At 45.4% G+C, this 19,184-nt stretch overlaps 1 protein-coding gene across 2 annotated transcripts in view; it reads right to left on the bottom strand.

Annotated features, from left to right (window-relative positions):
• The window catches only part of tacr1a (tachykinin receptor 1a), a 71,389-nt gene that overhangs the window by 31,613 nt on the left and 20,592 nt on the right, over positions 1-19,184 (bottom strand). Inside the window, exon 2 of one of the 2 annotated variants that reach the window (XM_061818136.1) lies at positions 5,220-5,414. The exons of the other annotated variant lie outside the window; for it this stretch is intronic. Within the exon in view, the coding sequence (XP_061674120.1) occupies positions 5,220-5,414 (195 nt within the window). The remainder of the gene's footprint in view (positions 1-5,219; positions 5,415-19,184) is intronic. 2 annotated transcript variants of the gene reach the window in all.

The raw sequence follows: 19,184 nt of genomic DNA, 5'->3' as shown, positions 1-19,184 counted from the left end.
GGGAGTTTGTCCAACAAGTGTATATGCATTTTGTAGATTTGGGGAAGACATTCAACTGTGTTGCTCAGGTGTTCTTGTGGAGGGGGTGTGCAAATATTTGGTACCGATATGAACAGTGTCAGCAATTGGTCTGCTTTGCCAGCATTACATTGGTCCCAGTTTCAGGTGTGGGTTGGACTCTGTCAAAGCTTTGTCCCCGATTATGTTTTACTTTAATGGAAAGAACTTCTAAGTGGAGCTGGGGTGTTGAGAGGGTCCGCTTCGGTGACATCAGTATTACATCAGATCATGTACCCTTTCCGGGTGGATAAAGAGAACCTGTCCCAAGTGGAGAAGTTTAATTAGTGTATCTCGGGGTCTTGTTCATGAATGAGGAAAGAATGGAGTGGGAGATTGACAGGCGGATCATTCTAGAAACATTCAGTGACTGAACTGCATTGGTATGTCATGATAAAGAAGAGTTCAGCCAAATGGTAAACCTGTTGATTTACTGGTCGATTATGTTTCTACCTCACCTATGGTCATGAGTTGTGAGTCGTGACCAAAAGAACAAGATGGCAGATAAGAGGTAGCTGAAATGGATTTTTGCCAGAGGGTATTTCGGCTCTTAGAGAAGGGGTGAGAAGGTTGGTTATATTTGAAGGGCTCAGAGTCGAGCCACTGCTCCTTCGCATTGAGAGGAACCAGATGAGGGTACATCTGGTTAGGATGCCCTTGGATGACCTAGGACATGCTGGAGAGACGATGTCCCCCCTGCTGGCCTGGGAACATCTTGGAATCATCCGGAAGAGCTGGGGAGAAGGAAGTGTGGGCTTACCAGTTTAAGAAGCTGGTCCCACAAGCCGACCTTCGGTAAGTGGATGATAATGGATGGTTCGTGAGTGGGATTGTGTGTTTCTTTTGTTTGAACAAAACTTCTTCACCAACAATATTTTGTTCTAAATTACTCAAAACACCGTTTTTTAAACTATTCACAAAATCTTGAAAAAAAACTAAAACGTAACAACTGAAAAACACTGAAAAACGTGTTGTATTAATAGCATAAAGCAGAAAACAGATCAAATTACACGTTAACCCAGGAGCCACCGACAACTGTCATTCATTGAAGAATTTCTGCCTTTATCTTATTTAAGTATGTAAGAATTGCCTCCCAGAACAGTTTTTTTTTTTTTTGGTACCACAGTATACGATGGGTGGACAGTTCCCTTTATGGATGGTCAGTGGATTTTGATCAGCTTCTCAGTTAATACGATGCAATTGCCTGACAGAAACTCCTCGATACATTTTTATCTCTCCTCTCTTTGAGTCACACTAATTATTTAATCCTGCAATGACATTCTGAGAAATGGTTTTCATTCCTTTTGCAAAGGCATTGGACTTTTCAATGCTTTTCATCATCAAAATGAGCCTTATTTTTCCACATTATGCATAAAAACTGGAAATTGCCTCAGGCTAGCAAATTATCAAAACTTTTTGAGATTTATATGAGTGATCATATAGATGTGAAAAAACAGTAGCGTTTACACAATGAGGATTTCTGGGGCCATTCATTTATCAGCAAGTTTAAAAATGTGTCGCATACAGTTTCCAAGGTTAGTGTGCGTAATACACTAAGACCTCGTGGTTTAAAATCATGCAGTGCACGAAAAGTTCCGCTGCTTGAATCAGCACACATCCAGGACCGTTTTAAAGGAATCCACCGGTCATTGCTTACCTCGACAAAATGCAGATTATTTTGTTAATCCATTATAAATATAAGCATATCCAGAAAAAATTGACAAAAAAAATTGCAAATAATAACGTTAATGCGCTCTTTTATCCAAGTAATCACATTTTTTGTATGGTTGGCCCCATTTTGAGATTTTTACAAGTTCACATTACTTACAAAACAGGAAGTGACGTATCATGTGCATAAACAAATGCTTGGTTACAGATCAATTCCTACACAATCACAGCGCTGATTTCTCGGATTTATCCTCATCTGATAAAGAAATAGCAGTATCGGTTGATCGGGAAAACGGAGGAATACGGCTGGGCTCCAAGCGATAATGAAGTGAACTTTGGCTTGGTGGAAATCGGGAGTGTTGACATGATGATGGTGAAGGCATAAAAAAATTCTGTATTGAGCAACTTATTTACGTGTGACATGTTGAACCACTTCTAGCTGGATATCTTGCCCTGCGTTGCTTTGTACTTGAACTACTACTATTACATGCACAACTGGCATCGCTGACTGGTGTGCTTCCCGGCAGTAGTGGCTGTTGTGTCCCTTTGTCCTGCTCAGCAAATCGATCACTACTTTTAAGTTGTTATGACGTGGTTCCTTTGTGATGTGGAATTCTATAATGTTCCGAGGAGTGCCTATGTAAGGATGAGAAAGACTGTCAATGGGGCTTATTCACACCGCACCGCTGCTATGGGACAAAGTACAATGGTTGGGACAAACTATACAGACGCCTGCTGTCTTTCGTCTTTGAACATTTGGACATTTCTGGAACATTTGCTAACTTGGAATATTCGCTGGAAAAAACATTTGCTTGTGTGGGAACATTCGTTCAACATTGGTGACTATTCCCCGTTTTGGCTCGACTACTCTGTCTTTGAACTTCTATTTTGTGTTCGTTATTTTATCGTGTTTGTGCTGTATGGTTGTGTGTGTGATTAAATTGTCTTAAACACAATACAACTGCCTTGTTGCATTTTGCTGGTTTGAGCAAAGGAGACGTTAGTCTAAATTCACACGTAACAGTGCACAAAATTTTTACTGCATCCCCGGGCCTGTTTGTCGTACGGCTCAGGGCGACCACACTTCGCTAGCCACTGGGTTCTTAAATTTTTCTTTTTTTTACTGGGCAGAATATGCCACCGAGCCTTCCTGCCATGGCTGATGTGTGGAAGGACATATCAGATTTTGAGTTTCTCACTGCAGTTTGACGAATCCACTGACGTGAGTGACACAGCCCAGGTGTGCATTTTCATTCGTATGGTGTTTAGTCATCATCAACATGAACTCAGATAGTTACAAAGAGAGATAGTAAAAAGTTAATTATGTTGTGAAATATTGGCTCATGAGGCTATGCAAGGCACACAAACATACATTTACACATAAAGAATCCTCAATATACTTTAAAATAAATATGTTTTGCATTTTTGTAGTGGCTATATCTTTTTGGTCATTCTACTTCATTATTGGTCGTTCAAAAAAAAAAAAAAAGACGTCAGCTTCCCCCCCAGCCCATCAATCGCAAGAGGCTGGATGCTTGAGAAGTAAATCTTGGGGTAAAAAAGTCTGGGCACCCCTGCATTAGGGCATTTTCACGTGTCACGTGTAAATGGTGGTGGTAATGCAAGTGATGACCCTACAAATCGCCCATGATTTCTTTGTTTACGCATAGAATACGTCACATCTGCGCAAGTAGGTCGTGTGACTTGCCGAAATGGCAGTGCCCACTAAAATTCATAATTGCCGATAAAAATCTTCTTGAAACACCATTAAATGATATCAGATTAACCTCAAAGTACAATACATTTTTTCAAAGTACAATACATATGAAATGACATCGGATTAAGGTTTTTCATTTTTCAGTGAATGACCATGACCATTTGGATGATCCAGAGGAGTCATGGGAGAAAGTTATGTGGTCATATGAGACTAAAATAGAACTTTTTGGTCTTAAGTCCACTCGCTGTGTTTGGAGGAGGAACAATGAGGAATACCATCCCAAAAACATCATCCCTACTGTGAAGCATGGGAGTGGAAACATCATGCTTTGGGGGTGTTTTTCTGCACATGGGACAGGACACTTACACTGTATTAAGGAGAAGATGACCATGTATTGCAAGATTTTGGGGAACCAGCTCCTTCCCTCAGTTACAGGATTGAAGATGGGTTGTGGCTGTGTCTTCCAATATGACACTGACCCGAAGCATACAGTCAGGATAACGTTTGAGCCCTGTGACGCAAGAGTCTGGGCAATGCTGGTTTAGTGGTAATGCCATTTATTGTCATCATACAAATTGGGTAATGAAACTGGAGAGCCTCTGTGGCTTCTGTACATACATAAAAGCAAAATAAATGAAAATCGATAAAAATAATAATACAAATAAAAATACATATGTAAGATGGAATGCATAAAAAGTATTGCTCAAGATCGTTTGCATCCAAAAACCAAAACTAAATTCTGTGTCGGCAATGAGGTTTCAGTTCGTTCACACTCAGTGATGATGTAAATACGAGTGTGAATGGTTGTCTGTCTCTAAATTTACCTTGTCATTGACAGGGGATCAGTTCGTTTTTTTTTTTTTTTTGCTGATCTGAAAAATGATTCAATCTGTTAATCATTTTACCAAACCAACTTTTTGTAGTATTTGGGATGTAATATTGGCTCGATGGTGGCTCAGCAAATATGAAATATAAATCCAAATCCTCCATGCAATTCTGAGTCCCAGACGTTCTTCTACCGAAAAGCGTGAAATAAGGCCATTCAAATTTATCAAGGTTATCTATGTCACCAGCGAAGACTCCCCGCCTACCTTTCCACTCCCAACCCAACGCTGTCAACATAAATACGTACTTTCAAGTATGTCTTCTACACAGGGGGCAGTGTAATTTTTTGTTTTTAATGAAATCAACACTTATACTAAGCTCATTATGTAGAGTCACTCTTTTGGGGTCTAAAACAAAAAAAAAAACCTAACAATTTTAACTATATAAATTTGTGCACCTTTCCACCAAATGCCTTTGTTTTGTTTTGTCAGCTTTTAAGTGGGGTTTGGTGACTTGTCCAGGCTTGACCAGTAACTAGGATAGGCACATCCCATTTGTGTAACAGTTGAAAAATGAGATGTTTGCGACACGACTTAATTTTGAAACTTTGTTGATCTTTGTGGCTTATTCTGGTGGATGGTTCCCCCCCCCCCCCTGTTGTTAGGTTTAATAATGGCAGACAAAATATTTTTGTCTGTCGGTTTGATTTAGTTCTTTGGCACTGGAAATTACATTTGGATCAGAGAATTTGATGCTCCACCATGCATCCAATAAAAAAGCACCACGGGTTGCACTGACAAATGGAAACTGAATGTTGAAAGCTTTATCATATCTAATCGTTGCTCTCTGGCAAACTATTTTGTTCCCGTGCACACCACACCTGTGCTTTTACTCCCATGTCACTTTATCTGTGCATGTTAACTATTTTAATAGTTGTTTCATTTGTACTCACATTTTTCTGAAGTCACATATTGTGTATTCAGGCCAGTCAATGTAGCACACCACCCGGCCAGGGAGCTGGTCAATGTTGGAGTAATAATACTGAGGAAAGGCCAACAGCAGAGCCAGGACCCAGATCACACCCACAACTATCTTGGTCTCTGTGGATGACATGCGCTGCTGGAGAGGGTGGATGATAGCCATGTACCTGCAATGGGAACATAAAGTAAACACATTTTAGATTCCATTAAGTTCCATAGTCTTTCTACATTTGGGTTTAAAGTTCATGATGCCAACTTTTCTTGAGTTTACCTGACCTAATTGTTTGATATCTTGCACTGCTCTCTTCTTCTTCTTTTCCTTTCGGCTTGTCCTGTTAGGGGTCGCCACAGTGTGTCATCTTTTGCCATCTTAGCCTATCTCCTGCATCTTCCTCTCTAACCCCAACTGCCCTTATGTCTTCCCTCACCCCATCCATAAACCTTCTTTTTGGTCTTCCTCTCGCTCTTTTGCCTGGCAGCTCCATCCTCAGCACCCTTCCACCAATATACTCACTCTCTCGCCTCTGAACATGTCCAAACCATTGAAGTCTGCTCTCTCGAACCTTGTCTCCAAAACATCCAACTTTGGCTGTCCCTCGAATGAGCTCATTTCTAATTTTATCCAACCTGGTCACTCCGAGCGAGAACCTCAACATCTTCATTTCTGCCACCTCCATTTCTCTAATCCGTACATCATGGCCGGCCTCACCACTGTTTTGTAAACTTTGCCCTTCATCCTAGCAGAGACACTTCTGTCACATAACACACCAGACACCTTTCGCCAGCTGTTCCAACCTGCTTGGACCCGTTTCTTCACTTCCTTACCACACTCACCATTGCTCTGGATTGTTGACCCTAAATATGTGAAGTCCTCCACTCTCGCTATCTTTTCTCCCTGTAGCCTCATTCTTCCCCCTCCACCTTTCTCATTCACCCACATATATTCTGTTTTACTTCGGCTAATCTTCATTCCTCTCCTTTCCAGTGCATGTCTCCATCTTTCTAATTGTTCCTCTGCATGCTCCCTACTTTCACTGCACATCACAAAAACATCTGAAAACATCATGGTCCAAGGGGATTCCAGTCTAACCTCATCTGTCAGCCTATCCATTACTACTGCAAACAGGAAGGGGCTCAGAGCTGATCCCTGATGCAGTCCCACCTCCACCTTAAATTCCTCTGTCACACCTAAGGCACACCTCACCATTGTTCTGGTGCCATAATACATGTCCTGTACTATTTTAACATACTTCTCTGCCACACCAGACCTACGCATGCAGTACCACAGTTCCTCTCTTGGTACTCTGTCATAGGCTTTCTCTAGATCCACAAAGACACAATGTAGCTCCTTCTGACCTTCTCTGTACTTTTCCACAAGCATCCTCAAGGTAAATAATGCATCTGTGGTACTCTTTCTAGGCATGAAACCATACTGTTGCTCGCAGATACTTACTTCTGTCCTGAGTCGAGCCTCCACTACTTTTTCCCATAACTTCATTGTGTGGCTCATCAACTTTATTCCGCTATAATTCCCACAGCTCTGAACATCGCCTTTGTTCTTAAAAATGGGAACTAGAACACTTTTCCTCCATTCTTCAGGCATCTTTTCGCCCGCGAGTATTCTGTTGAATAAGTTGGTCAAAAACTCCACAGCCATCTCTCCAAATTGCTTCCATACCTCTACCGGTATGTCATCAGGACCAACTGCCTTTCCATTTTTCATCCTTTGCAGTGCCTTTCTGACTTCCCCTTTAGTAATCATTGCCACTTCCTGGTCCTTTAGACTTCACTCTACAACCTCTCCCTTCTCTCTCATTTTCTTCATTCATCAACTTCTCAAAGTATTCTTTCCATCTATTGAGCACACTACTGGCACCAGTCAACACATTTCCATCTCTATCCTTAATCACCCTTACCTGCTGCACATCCTTCCCATCTCTAGCCTTCTGTCTGGCCAACCTGTAGAGATACTTTTCTCCTTCTTTCGTGTCCAACCTGGTGTACATGTCTTCATATGCCTCTTGTTTAGCCTTTGCCACCTCTACCCTACGTCGCATGTCGATGTACTCCTTTCGCCTCTCCTCAGTCCTCTCAGTATCCCACTTCTTCGCTAATCTCTTTCCTTGTATCTACTCTGTGGTAGAATAATTTAAACCGTGCTCCTAAACTTCTTGCCTTACTATCTTTCCACCTGCTCTCTTGGATGCACAGAATATCAACCTTTCTCCTAATCATCATGTCAACCAACTCCTGGGCTTTTCCTGTCATAGTCCCAACATTCAAAGTCCCTACACTCAGTTGTAGGCTCTGTGCATTTCTCTTTTTCTTCTGACGATGGATTCGGTTTCCTCCTCTTCTTTGTCTTCGACCCACAGTAGCTGAATTTCCACCGACGCCCTGCAGGTTAGCGTTGTTAACCCGGGCCACGACCGATCCGGTATTGGATTCTTTAGATGAACACTTATATTTGTTTGGCACAGTTTTTACGCCGGATGCCCTTCCTGACGCAACCCTCTGCATTTATCCGGGCTTGGGACCGGCCTACAGATTGCACTGGTTTGTGCCCCCATAGGGCTGCATTTCTTGCACTGCTCTCTAACATATTTTTTCCCTTCCCTGGAAAAGGACAAGTAAAAATATTTAGTTGAGCCCCACAATTCCCAGAACTGTAAATTTAATGTTTTTTTTTTTTTTTTTTGTAAAAAAGGTTGCACTTGAATAAAAATCTATGGTTGAAAAATTTCCTTTCCAAATATTTTGAAGTGCACAACATTCTGTACAAAGTTCCTTTGCATTTTTGTCTTGATTTTTTTTTTGTACGATAAAAAATAGGATGCAAAGAGAGCAAGTAAAGAGCAAACCTAATTGTTGCGAGATGAGCTGAAAGTTTCAGCTACACTACAAACTATATAATTAGTTATAATAATGAATAATAAAAGAGCAGTGTCATGAATAAGTTACAGCTAGGTGAGGCAGAAATACACAACAATGATTGTGAGTGATGAGTTTTTACATTTAAGTGTTAATGGATAGTCTTACAGATATGCTGCTTATTACAGGTATTACATTACATAGTAATAGTAACTACCACAGCAGTTGTAACCAGTGACGCAACCAGAAAATAATCATTGGGGTGGTCAATATTTTGGTGATACCCCTTAACAAAAATCGCACTGATCACAACTACGAGAAATGCTAAATTTAGTACAATGTCCTCTCCATGCAGCGTGGCCACATGTGTTTCAGAAAAACTCTTGAGAAAGACAGCGTGCATAGGATGCTTGTTTGAGTCAATGAAGCTAGCAAATCTACCAAAATATTGCCTCAACAGAAGTATTATGGTAATGACAAAATACTGCTCCTTTGGCATCTGACTCAAGTGACTTGATCATCTGAACATTTTTTCTTTCATTCTCTATCGTTAACCTGGAAGGAAGCCCAAGAAATGTGAATGTTGGATACAAGCTAGGTATGCTTCTTTGCTCATTTCAGAATGGAATGAAAAATAAAAATCAACAACACAACATAAATCGCAAACACACCTGACACTACAACACAATTCATCCAGACCATGAGTTAATCCCATCATTATGAGTTAACCTGATTTAAGGGCCTCACTGGCCCCTAAATAAGTGTCAAAAGAGTCAACCGATACTTTGTGCAAATCTTACTTGAGTACTGTGAGTGTTGAGTATCTGTTAGAACATAAAAGTCTGAATTATGTGATGGTATTAACAAAAGGAGGGGTGGGATTTTTTTTCCTGTTCTTCCTTGGTGCCTTGTGCGAAAGTCTTGTACATAGAGCTGTCTTTCATGCAGATGGTGCGCTTTGGAATCGCGGTCACTGCTGCAAAACCCAGCCACTGCTGCTCCCAAGCCCGGCTAAAGATGAGTGGCTAATGTCAAGAAGGGCGTCCGGCGTAAAAAAAAATGGGCCAAAGAAGTCATGCGATTGACTCGCTGTAGCAAAACCTGACAGTGAAAAGCTGAAAGCCACACCACCACCTTCATGCTGTTTTGTGGGAAAAATAAATAAATAAAAAAATCACATTCATGATGACAAAAACACACGTGGGGAGGCTGGCCATCAGGTGGCTGAGTTTCTGTTTACAGTGGCAGGGGCCAGCCATGAATTCGCCTTTGGCTCAACTCAGTGACATAGCTTCATAAATAGCATTACAAAGCAATTACAACTAAGAGAAAGAAAATCATGTTTTCCGTTTTTTGTCCGTGCATCATCAGGAATGACATTGAGCACGTGTTTCAGAATGCTCACCTCCACCACGTTCAGGCTAATTAGACCGTGTATTTCAGCTTTGTGTGCGTGTGTGCCTAAGTTTGCAAGATTGTTGTACTTTGATGTCACGTTCCCGCAGTTCCTCGTTCATGTCTATGATTGCTTGTGTACTGAACCCTGCCTTATTGACGACCTTTCCTCTTCACCTTGTGATTCTGACACTGTTGCCTGTTTGGAATGCCCTCATGTGAGACCACCTTTTTTAAAGTTATTAGATACAATATTTGGAGTCAATATATGTCTACTTCTTGAGCTGATAAACCATTATTGAATGATACAGACAGCATTTGGACAACGTTCTTATTTCGAAGTGCCTGCCCTTATCCAAACACTTTTAATAGTCTCTTTACCAGAACAGATTTATGAAGGAAACATTTATCTTTCTCATAAAAACAATCCATATGGTGTGTCTGGTTAGTGATTCAAGAACTCAAAGATCACACTGAAGAATTAATCACTTTCTCCTCATAAATATGTCTTTGATGTACCTCTCAAATTGGACAACCTGAACAGAGAACATAAGAGTTATGAAATAGAACATAGCCTTCTTTTTAGAAAGTATCAAACAATGTCACGTAAAGCCTGACTTAATTACATGTGGCTACATACTGTATCCTAGAATAATTGCAACAACAAAAAAAGTCAGCATTGACTTTGATAATGCCTAAAAATTAACATGTGTAACATGTTGAATTAACATTGACGCAAAAGTGCCTATTGATTTTTATGTCAAGTTCATTGTTATCATTCACTGGCACTCTTTATGTTATCACTTTCTATTATTATTTTTCTATAACAAGTCACCTTTCCTTAGCTGCAAGCACACATTAGCTCCTGTGTAGGGTAGATGTCACGGACGAGACTCGGGGGTGGACCCAAATGCACGACTCAGGTGAGAGGTAAGCAGTGCGGAATAAGCCTTTATTCGTTCCATTGTCGGTTACCAGGGAGTCAGTCCAAACAAGCAGCAAGATCAGTAATGGCAGGCTTACAGGGTAGGTTGGGAGACAGGCGTTGGTCGGTACACGGGAGGTAGACGTCAGGAGTACGGTAGTGCGGGAACGAGGCATGAGAGGCAACGATCTAGCAGAGTATAGTCGTCCCCCGGGTCCTATATGTACTGGGTCTTAATCAAAGGTCATGAGGCGCAGGTGTGCACCTTCAGACTAGCTGGCCACGCCCAGCCCTGGCTGGAATCCAGGAGCATGACAGAACCCCCCCTCAACGGCCGGCTCTGGACGGCCCAGGAGCATCAGGGTGAGCCGCGTGAAAGTCCCTGATGAGGGAGCGGTCCACGACGAAGCGGGAGGGGATCCAAGAGCGCTCCTCCGGGCCATATCCCTCCCAGTCCACCAGGTACTGGACCCCCCTTCCTCTGCGACGGGAAGACAGCAACCGGCGCACAGTGTACACCAACCCACCGTCGACCATGCGGGGGGGGCGGGGGGGATTTGAGCGGAGGAGCCAGCGACGATGTGCGATCCGGGCGAAGTCTGCTGACGTGGAACGTAGGGTGCACCCTCATCGACCTGGGCAGTTTCAACGAGACGGCGACCGGGTTAATAACTTTGGAAACCGGGAACGGGCCAACGAACCTGGGAGCAAGTTTGCGGGATTCCATCCGCAGCGGGAGATCTTTGGTGGAGAGCCACACTCGCTGTCCCACTCTGAGCTCTGGTGCGGCCCTCCTCTTGCGGTCTGCTGCGGCCTTGTAGGCGCTGCTCATGCGCAGCAGTGTCCTCCGAGCTGCTTCCCAGGTCCGTTTGCAGCGTCGCACCACGGCCAGGGCCGACGGAACTGTGGATTCTGTGACCAGTGGAGGAAACAGGGACGGAGGATACCCATGCACGACATGGAGTGGAGCCATACCTGTTGAAGCGGAGGGTAGAGAATTGTGGGCATACTCCACCCACTTGATGTGCTGGCTCCACGTGCTCTGGTCCCTGGATGCCAGACATCGAAGACCGGTCTCTAATTCCTGGTTAATCCTCTCAGTCTGGCCGTTAGACTCTGGGTGATGACCCGATGTCCGACTTGCTGAAGCGCCGATGAGGTTGCAGAACTCCTTCCAGAAACGGGCGCAGAATTGCGGACCCCTGTCCAAAATGATGTCCTGGGGTAGGCCGTGGTAACGGACGACCTCGTCTAATACCAACTGGGCTGTCTGCTTGGCCGACGGGATCTTCGGAAGCGGCACGAAGTGGACCATTTTGGAAAAACGGTCCACTATGGACAGCACCACTGTGTTCCCTTGAGAAGGCGGCAGGCCGGTGACGAAGTCCAGCGCGATGTGTGACCACGGACGAAAGGGGATGGACAGGGGTTGCAACTCACCCACAGGCCGTAGGCGGGAAGTCTTATTGGCAGCACACACCGGGCAGGCGTTGACGAACTCCCTTACGTCCTTGCTGAGGTTAGGCCACCAGAACCTTTGTTCGACCACTGAACGTGTCTTCGCCATACCCGGGTGGCAGACCGTCTTGTTGGTATGGGCCCAGTTGATGACGTCTCCCCGCAGAGATGGGATGACGAACAGGCGGCCCGACGGACACTCCGCGGGTGACGGTGTCTCTCCCAGAGCCTCCTTCACCCGCGACTCGATCGCCCAGGTGAAACCGGCCACGAAGCACCCCGCTGGCAGGATAGTAGCGGCGTCTGAATCCGTGCGCCCTCCCTCGTGGATCCGCGAGAGTGCATCCGGCTTGCCGTTTTTGGAGCCTGGGCGGAAACACACCTTAAAGTGGAAGCGGGTGAAAAATAGGGCCCGCCTGGCCTGACGGGCGTTCAACCTCTTCGCCGACTTCAGGTATTCAAGGTTCTTATGGTCCGTGAAGACAACAAACGGTACTTGCGAGCCCTCCAGCCAGTGCCGCCACTCCTCCAACGCGCTCTTGACCGCCAGCAGTTCCCTATCTCCCACGTCGTAGTTCCTCTCTGCCGGGGTCAACTTTCTAGACAGGAACGCGCACGGGTGGATCCTTCCATCCCTGGGACTCCTCTGCGACAAGACTGCCCCGATTCCTGAATTCGATGCATCCACCTCCACCACAAACTGGTTATCTGGATCCGGAATAATGAGAACGGGCGCAATAGTGAAACTTGCCTTGAGCCTGCTGAAGGCCTCCTGGCAGGTCCCGGACCAGTCGAAGAGGGTATGTGGCGAGGTGAGCGAATGCAGAGGAGCGGCCACGGAGCTGAAGTTCCTTATGAATTTCCTATAGAAATTGGCAAATCCCAGAAACCTCTGTATGTCCCTCCTGTTGGTGGGGGTAGGCCACCGCAGCACCGCGTCGACCTTCCCGGGATCCATCCGTATCTCTCCCTCAGCCAGGACGAAGCCCAGGAAGGACACGGATGCCCGATGGAACTCACACTTCTCCATATTCACGTATAATTGGTGCTGCTGCAGACGCCGGAGCACCTCTCTGACTTGTTGAATGTGAGAGGTTAGGTCTGCTGAAAAGATGAGAATATCATCCAGATAAACAAAGACAGATCTGTTCAGGAACTCCCGAAGCACGTCGTTAATGAAGTTCTGAAAGACGGCCGGAGCGTTAGTCAGTCCGAAGGGCATCACCAGATACTCATAGTGCCCTGTGGGGGTGTTGAACGCTGTCTTCCACTCATCCCCTTCGCGAATCCGCACCAGGTGGTAAGCGCTGCGCAAGTCGAGCTTGGTGAAGATCCGGGCTCCCTGGAGGAGTTCGAATGCTGTAGAGATAAGCGGCAAAGGGTACCTGTTCTTGACTGTGATGTCGTTCAGGCCTCAGTAGTCGATGCAGGGTCGCAGCGTGGAGTCCTTCTTCTTGAAAAAAAAAAAACCCCGCACCGGCTGGTGAGGATGAGGGGCGAATGAGTCCGGCTGCCAGCGAGTCCTCGATGTAGTCCCTCATGGCTTGATGCTCTGGTCCGGTTAAAGAGAACAGTTTCCCTCTGGGAGGAGAGGTGCCTGGCAAGAGTTCAATCGCGCAGTCGTATGACCGATGTGGCGGCAGAGACTTTGCTTTAGATTCAGAGAAGACCTCCCGTAGGTCATGGTAGCAGGAGGGCACTGCGGTCAGGTCCAGGGCGGTACTCGGTTCTGTTAGCCGAACCGGCGCAACTTGAATACCCCTGTCTCTCCGGACAGCGACACAGCGACTGAGACAGTCCTCTCCCCAAGTCTTGATCTGACCCGTGGCCCAATCTAAGTGCGGATTATGTTCTTTGAGCCACGGGCTGCCCAAGATGATGTCGCTACTACGTGCGTCGAAGACATGAAAGCTAATACGCTCCGAGTGAGTGTTCGGAAAGCTCATACGTAGCGTCTGAGTGCGATGTGTAACCCGACAAAGGAACTTGCCGTTGGCGGCATAGGCGTGACGAAAACGTTGCGTGGGAAAGGTTGCTGCCCCCAGCTCCTCGACCACGCGGGGATTTATCAGATTTGCTTCCGACCCAGAATCAATGAAAGCCGTCACAGAGCATGAACGGGAGTCCGTTCCCAAGGTGAGGTGAAGAAGGGACCTCCCTGACCCCGTCGCGGTGTACCGCACACTCACCGGAGTAGCGATCCTGATGTCAGAATGCCCTGGTCGAGTCGGGCAACGGGCGATCAAGTGTCCCAAACGCCCGCAGTAAAAACAGCGTCCCTCTTGTCGCCGACGTAAGCGCTCCTCCGCTGAGCTGCCAAGCCCCTCCACTTGCATGGCTTCCGGTGAAGCTGACAACACGGGTGGCCGGGAAGCGGAAACAACCGGACTGCGACTCTCCCTCTCCTCCTCCCTCAAGACCTCCATCTGTCTCTGCACAGTGAGGCGCTGGTCCACCTTGAGGGCCAATGCGATGAGGGAGTTAAGCGAAGGCGGAAGATCCATGGCCACGAGGTGGCCACGGATCTGTGGGGACAGTCCCTCGTAAAACGCGTCATGGAGGGCTTCCTCATTCCAGCGGCTCTCGGCAGCCCGAATCCGGAACTCAATGGCGTAGTCGGACACGCGGCGACGCCCCTGGCGAATTGTCATGAGTGACGACGCCGCCTGGCGTTCCGGAGCCGCATACTGGAACACCTGGGTGAGCGCGCAGACGAAGCTCGCCCATGAGCGGCAGGTCTCCGAGTTACGGCCCCACTCGGCGGTGGCCCATGCCTCCGCCCTCCCTGTCATGTGGGAAATGACGAAGGCGATCCGGGAGCGGTCCGTGGGAAAAGCGGAAGCTTGCAGCTCAAAGTGGAGCTCGCACTGCACCAGGAAGGGCTTGACGTTACCGGAGTCGCCTGAGAACCGCTCTGGTCGAGAGAGCGGAGTGATGGTGGCACGGGGAGGCACAGGAGCGGCCGCGCTAGCTTGGGAGGCTAGCCACAGTTGCAGCTGGGTGCAGAGCTCCTGGATCTGGTGAGTCATACCCTGGAGAGCAGCCTCTTGCTCACCCAGGCGTTTGCCCTGCACTTGCACTGCACGGCGAATGGCTTCAGAGTCGGCTGGGTCCATGTTCTTGGCTAGATCGTTCTGTCACGGACGAGACTCGGGGGTGGACCCAAATGCACGACTCAGGTGAGAGGTAAGCAGTGCGGAATAAGCCTTTATTCGTTCCAATGTCGGTTACCAGGGAGTCAGTCCAAACAAGCAGCAAGATCAGTAACGGCAGGCTTACGGGGTAGGTCAGGAGACAGGCGTTGGTCGGTACACGGGAGGTAGACGTCAGGAGTACGGTAGTGCGGGAACGAGGCATGAGAGGCAACGATCTAGCAGAGTAATAGTCGTCCCCTGGGTCCTATATGTACTGGGTCTTAATCAAAGGTCATGAGGCGCAGGTGTGCACCTTCAGACTAGCTGGCCACGCCCAGCCCTGGCTGGAATCCAGGAGCATGACAGTAGAAATATAATTGCGCACCTATCATGCTGACAAATTACAGGATAGAACTGAATGAATTGTGTGTTTAATCACTATGCAAAAACAGTCATACATTTAAAATGCATGTCTATGTGGAAACAATTTTAAGATAAGATATGGAGGTACTGATTCTCATCCCAGCTGCTTCACACTCGGCTCTGAAGCACTCGAGTGAGAGTTGGAGATCATGGCTTGATGACATCAGCAGAACCACATCATCTGCAAAAAGCAAAGATGCAATACTGAGGCCACTAAACTGGACCCCTTTTACGACTTGGCTGCATCTAGAAATTCTGTCCATAAAAGTTATGAACAGAATAGTTGACAAAGGGCAGCCTTGGCAGAGTCTAACCCTCACTGGAAAAAAGTCCCACATACTGTTGGCAAAGCAGACCAAACTCTGAGACTGGTCATACAGGGACCGAACAGCCTGTATCAGGTAATAATTAGTTAATAATGTCACGTCCCATCGAAACGGGAGTAGGACCCAAATGCAGGAACTCGGAAGACGCAAGGTAGTTCAAGAAAAGACAGGTTTATTGTATGCAGAGGTAGGGGATCGAGCAGGCAGTCCGGTGCAGCAGCGGTAGTTGTGACGTCGGGCGAAGAGAACAGATGAGCGGACAGGCAGGAGTCGGTACACGGGGAAACAATCAACGCAGGCAGAAGTATCAAGGAGTCAGGCTTACAAGGTTGGTCAGAGAACGGAAGGAGGTCGGTACACACAGGTTCAGTCAGGAATACGAGAGTGCTAGAACGGGACATAAAGCGCAACGAACTGGCGGAGGACCAGTCGTCACCGGGTCCCATCTATACAGGGGATGATCAGCCCGCATGAGGCGCAGGTGTGTGCCTCCCAATTAGCGCAGCTGCGTGGACACCCGCACAGCTCGTGCTGAAGCGGCAGGATCATGACAAATAAATTCTTGAGACCTCTTCAAATCCCACAATTTGATTTTCTGGATTTTTATTCTCATTGGAGAGGTATACATATGATGAAAATGATCAGTCTCTCATCTCATGGGAAAACTTACATTCATTCGTGGCTTACTCTATATTTACTCTACATTTTTTTGCACCACTGTATTAAAAATGACAAGACATTACGAAGAGAATATAACTCCAGAGAAGCAATATAATTATGGTGACTATAGGAATCAGGTGAGAAAATTTGAAGGCAGATAATTTACCTGATCAATTGACAATTGTGCGGCTTAATGCTTCCTGGTTAGATGACAACTGCTTCAAAAGAGCTTGTACATTATTAGCGCCTCATCAGTATAATAAATAAGTTTGAAATGCTTTTGTTGACACAATCAGTTGCCCTTTGGTGTAACCAAAATAAACGAGGCTGTCTGGAGCATATGATTCACAGCATCTCACAAGGCTATTTTTATTTAATAACAGATTTACTATCCCCACTGACAGCATTGCTGTTGTGTTAAAATTAGGTATAACTCGAGAAACATGATCATTTGGAAAATGTGTGCAAAAAGTTTATCTGAATATTATGAATTGCATTTATATGCATCAATGTGTTTTTTTTGAGGCATTTTGGATAACTGAACGGGTCTAATTAAAGGCTTACTCCCAATAATAACTCAAATGAATTTGCAAATAGACTTTTCACGCTAATTAGTTCAAACACAGTAGGACTTTGAAATCTCTCACTTTGTCCTGGCTTCAAATTGCTCTGGAAGACCTGTGGCTTTTGTTTGTATCACAGTTAGGGTTACGGATGTCAGAATCAAACACACCTCGCAGAGGACAGACCTCTGCTTGCAGCAACCATTTTCAATATCTTTCAGCTACCATCTCAGTCGGGCATATCCAAGTGCAGCCCAGCTCCATTTTGACTGGTTTTAAAACTGATGAGCATTAAACTTGTGCTCGCTTGGGTTGTAGTTATGACTCACGACTCATCAAACATGGTGGTACTGCTCGAACAAGACTGTAGCAATCATTGGAGGAAGAGTAGTGGGTATGTGAAAGATAATAAGCCGGGATTAAATGGTTTGGTCTTCCAGGCACAGTCAAGAGAGGTCAGGACTAATGCTGCAGAAATTATAGACAATACTGTAATTAATGTTCAAAAACACAAAGCGAAAAGTGAAATGGGAGGGGATGTCCTTTAGACAGCAAAAGGTTTACCAAAAAAAAAAAAAAAGACTGCTACCTTGCCTCTATTTTTGCTGTGCCAAAAACAACAACCATAAACTTAAAACCTCTTAATTATGTTGTCTGACTTATAGGTTGTGGGCCTACCTGTCCATTCCTCTGATGATGTCCCATCATCGAAGTCACTGGAATATGCATTGCAAAGTCATCACGAAAGCGCAGATGACAGACGCGACATGCCGATGATATATTTTGTAACAAGAAAAAGTTGCTTAACTATTAAGCAAGATTGCAAACAATTAAGAGACATACAAGTACCGTGAAAATGATCTAGAAGACAGCTGGACAGGGTTAGTTATCTTGTAATGAAAAGACATCTGTCGACCAAAGATAATACCAAGGTTCTAAGCAGTGTTATGTTTATGTGAAAGCAACCACCAGACTGAACAAGCAAAGCTCTTTCATTTTTGAACCGCTGAGCATGTGCAGAGTCAGAGAAGCAGCTAAACAATCAGGGAGTGATTTGAATTGCTCATTCAGGTGATTGGTTTCTGGAAAATGTAACTGAATAACGTCAATGGCAAGAGTGATATGACAAGTCAGGAAATTCACTAAACAAGTGATCAAAGGGGGTAGGAAGAGCATTGTTCTGAGATCCAACCCTTGAGTGTCAGTGTACAATCTCGAAGACAAAGTCTCTGTGAATGTTATCAGTCTACAGTAGCGCTGAACCAGAAAGGTTATGTGGTCTGCCTTAAAGAGCAGCTTCCATGTCAACTTAAAATGAAAATTAAGGGCCTGATAAACTAAAGGTTTACATGTACAAAAACAAGTGCAAACGTGACGAACGAGGATGAAGTTGATCTACGAACTGGGCACACTCAGGATTTTGTCTCCTAAATGCTTTAATTTGAAGCACATTACATGATGTGCACTCTGGGTGGAGTGTATTCAAAAAGACTCATTTGGCACACACAATGTGATTGCTCAAACCTGAGTTGAATTGCGTTGGCTGATTTTGCATCTTTAAATACCACTACTGAATGGCAGGTGCAAACCGGCACACTCTCCACTGCCAGAGTAGCATAGGCAAATGAAATAAGAGAAAGGGTGCTGGCCTCTCTCAGAGCAGTTTCCAGGTTGTATTGTTCCAAGTTTATATCCACTTTCCATGCACTTGGGGAGATTTAAATCAAACAAAATCTGGCCTCTGTGCGATTATTAGCTTCTCTAAAATTGTTAGAGCTCTAAATTTGTACAACTGTAATAGCATATATTTGTCTGCCGCTGCCACAAGGATTTCAAACTTCAAATTTCATTAAGTGCTTGCAGTGCTGTTGCAAATTTTCCATAGTGAAAATGATCGCAGCTACCTGAAATGCAAAAGCCTCTTTTAAATACTTCAATCTCCACCACTTTTACACCGGTTGCCAACAAGAGGAGCAATCAGAGTGAATGAAAAAGATATTTAGCGCCTGCTTTTTGGTATCTTGGTAAACAACATGCACACAATCTTCTGTGAACATGCCAATTAGTGGCCAATATTTAGGATCTTGGGAAATCAGTCCCTAAGTCTTTTTATTCTCTGCATTGATAAAAAGTTACTTAAAGTTACATTTTCCCATACAGTACATCATGGAGAAGTAATGGA

Source organism: Syngnathoides biaculeatus, chromosome 4 (assembly GCF_019802595.1).
Source record: "Syngnathoides biaculeatus isolate LvHL_M chromosome 4, ASM1980259v1, whole genome shotgun sequence".
Classification (NCBI taxonomy): domain Eukaryota; kingdom Metazoa; phylum Chordata; class Actinopteri; order Syngnathiformes; family Syngnathidae; genus Syngnathoides; species Syngnathoides biaculeatus.
The sequence above is the reverse complement of the archived record's forward strand: the minus strand, read 5'-3'. Positions and strand labels throughout refer to the sequence as shown.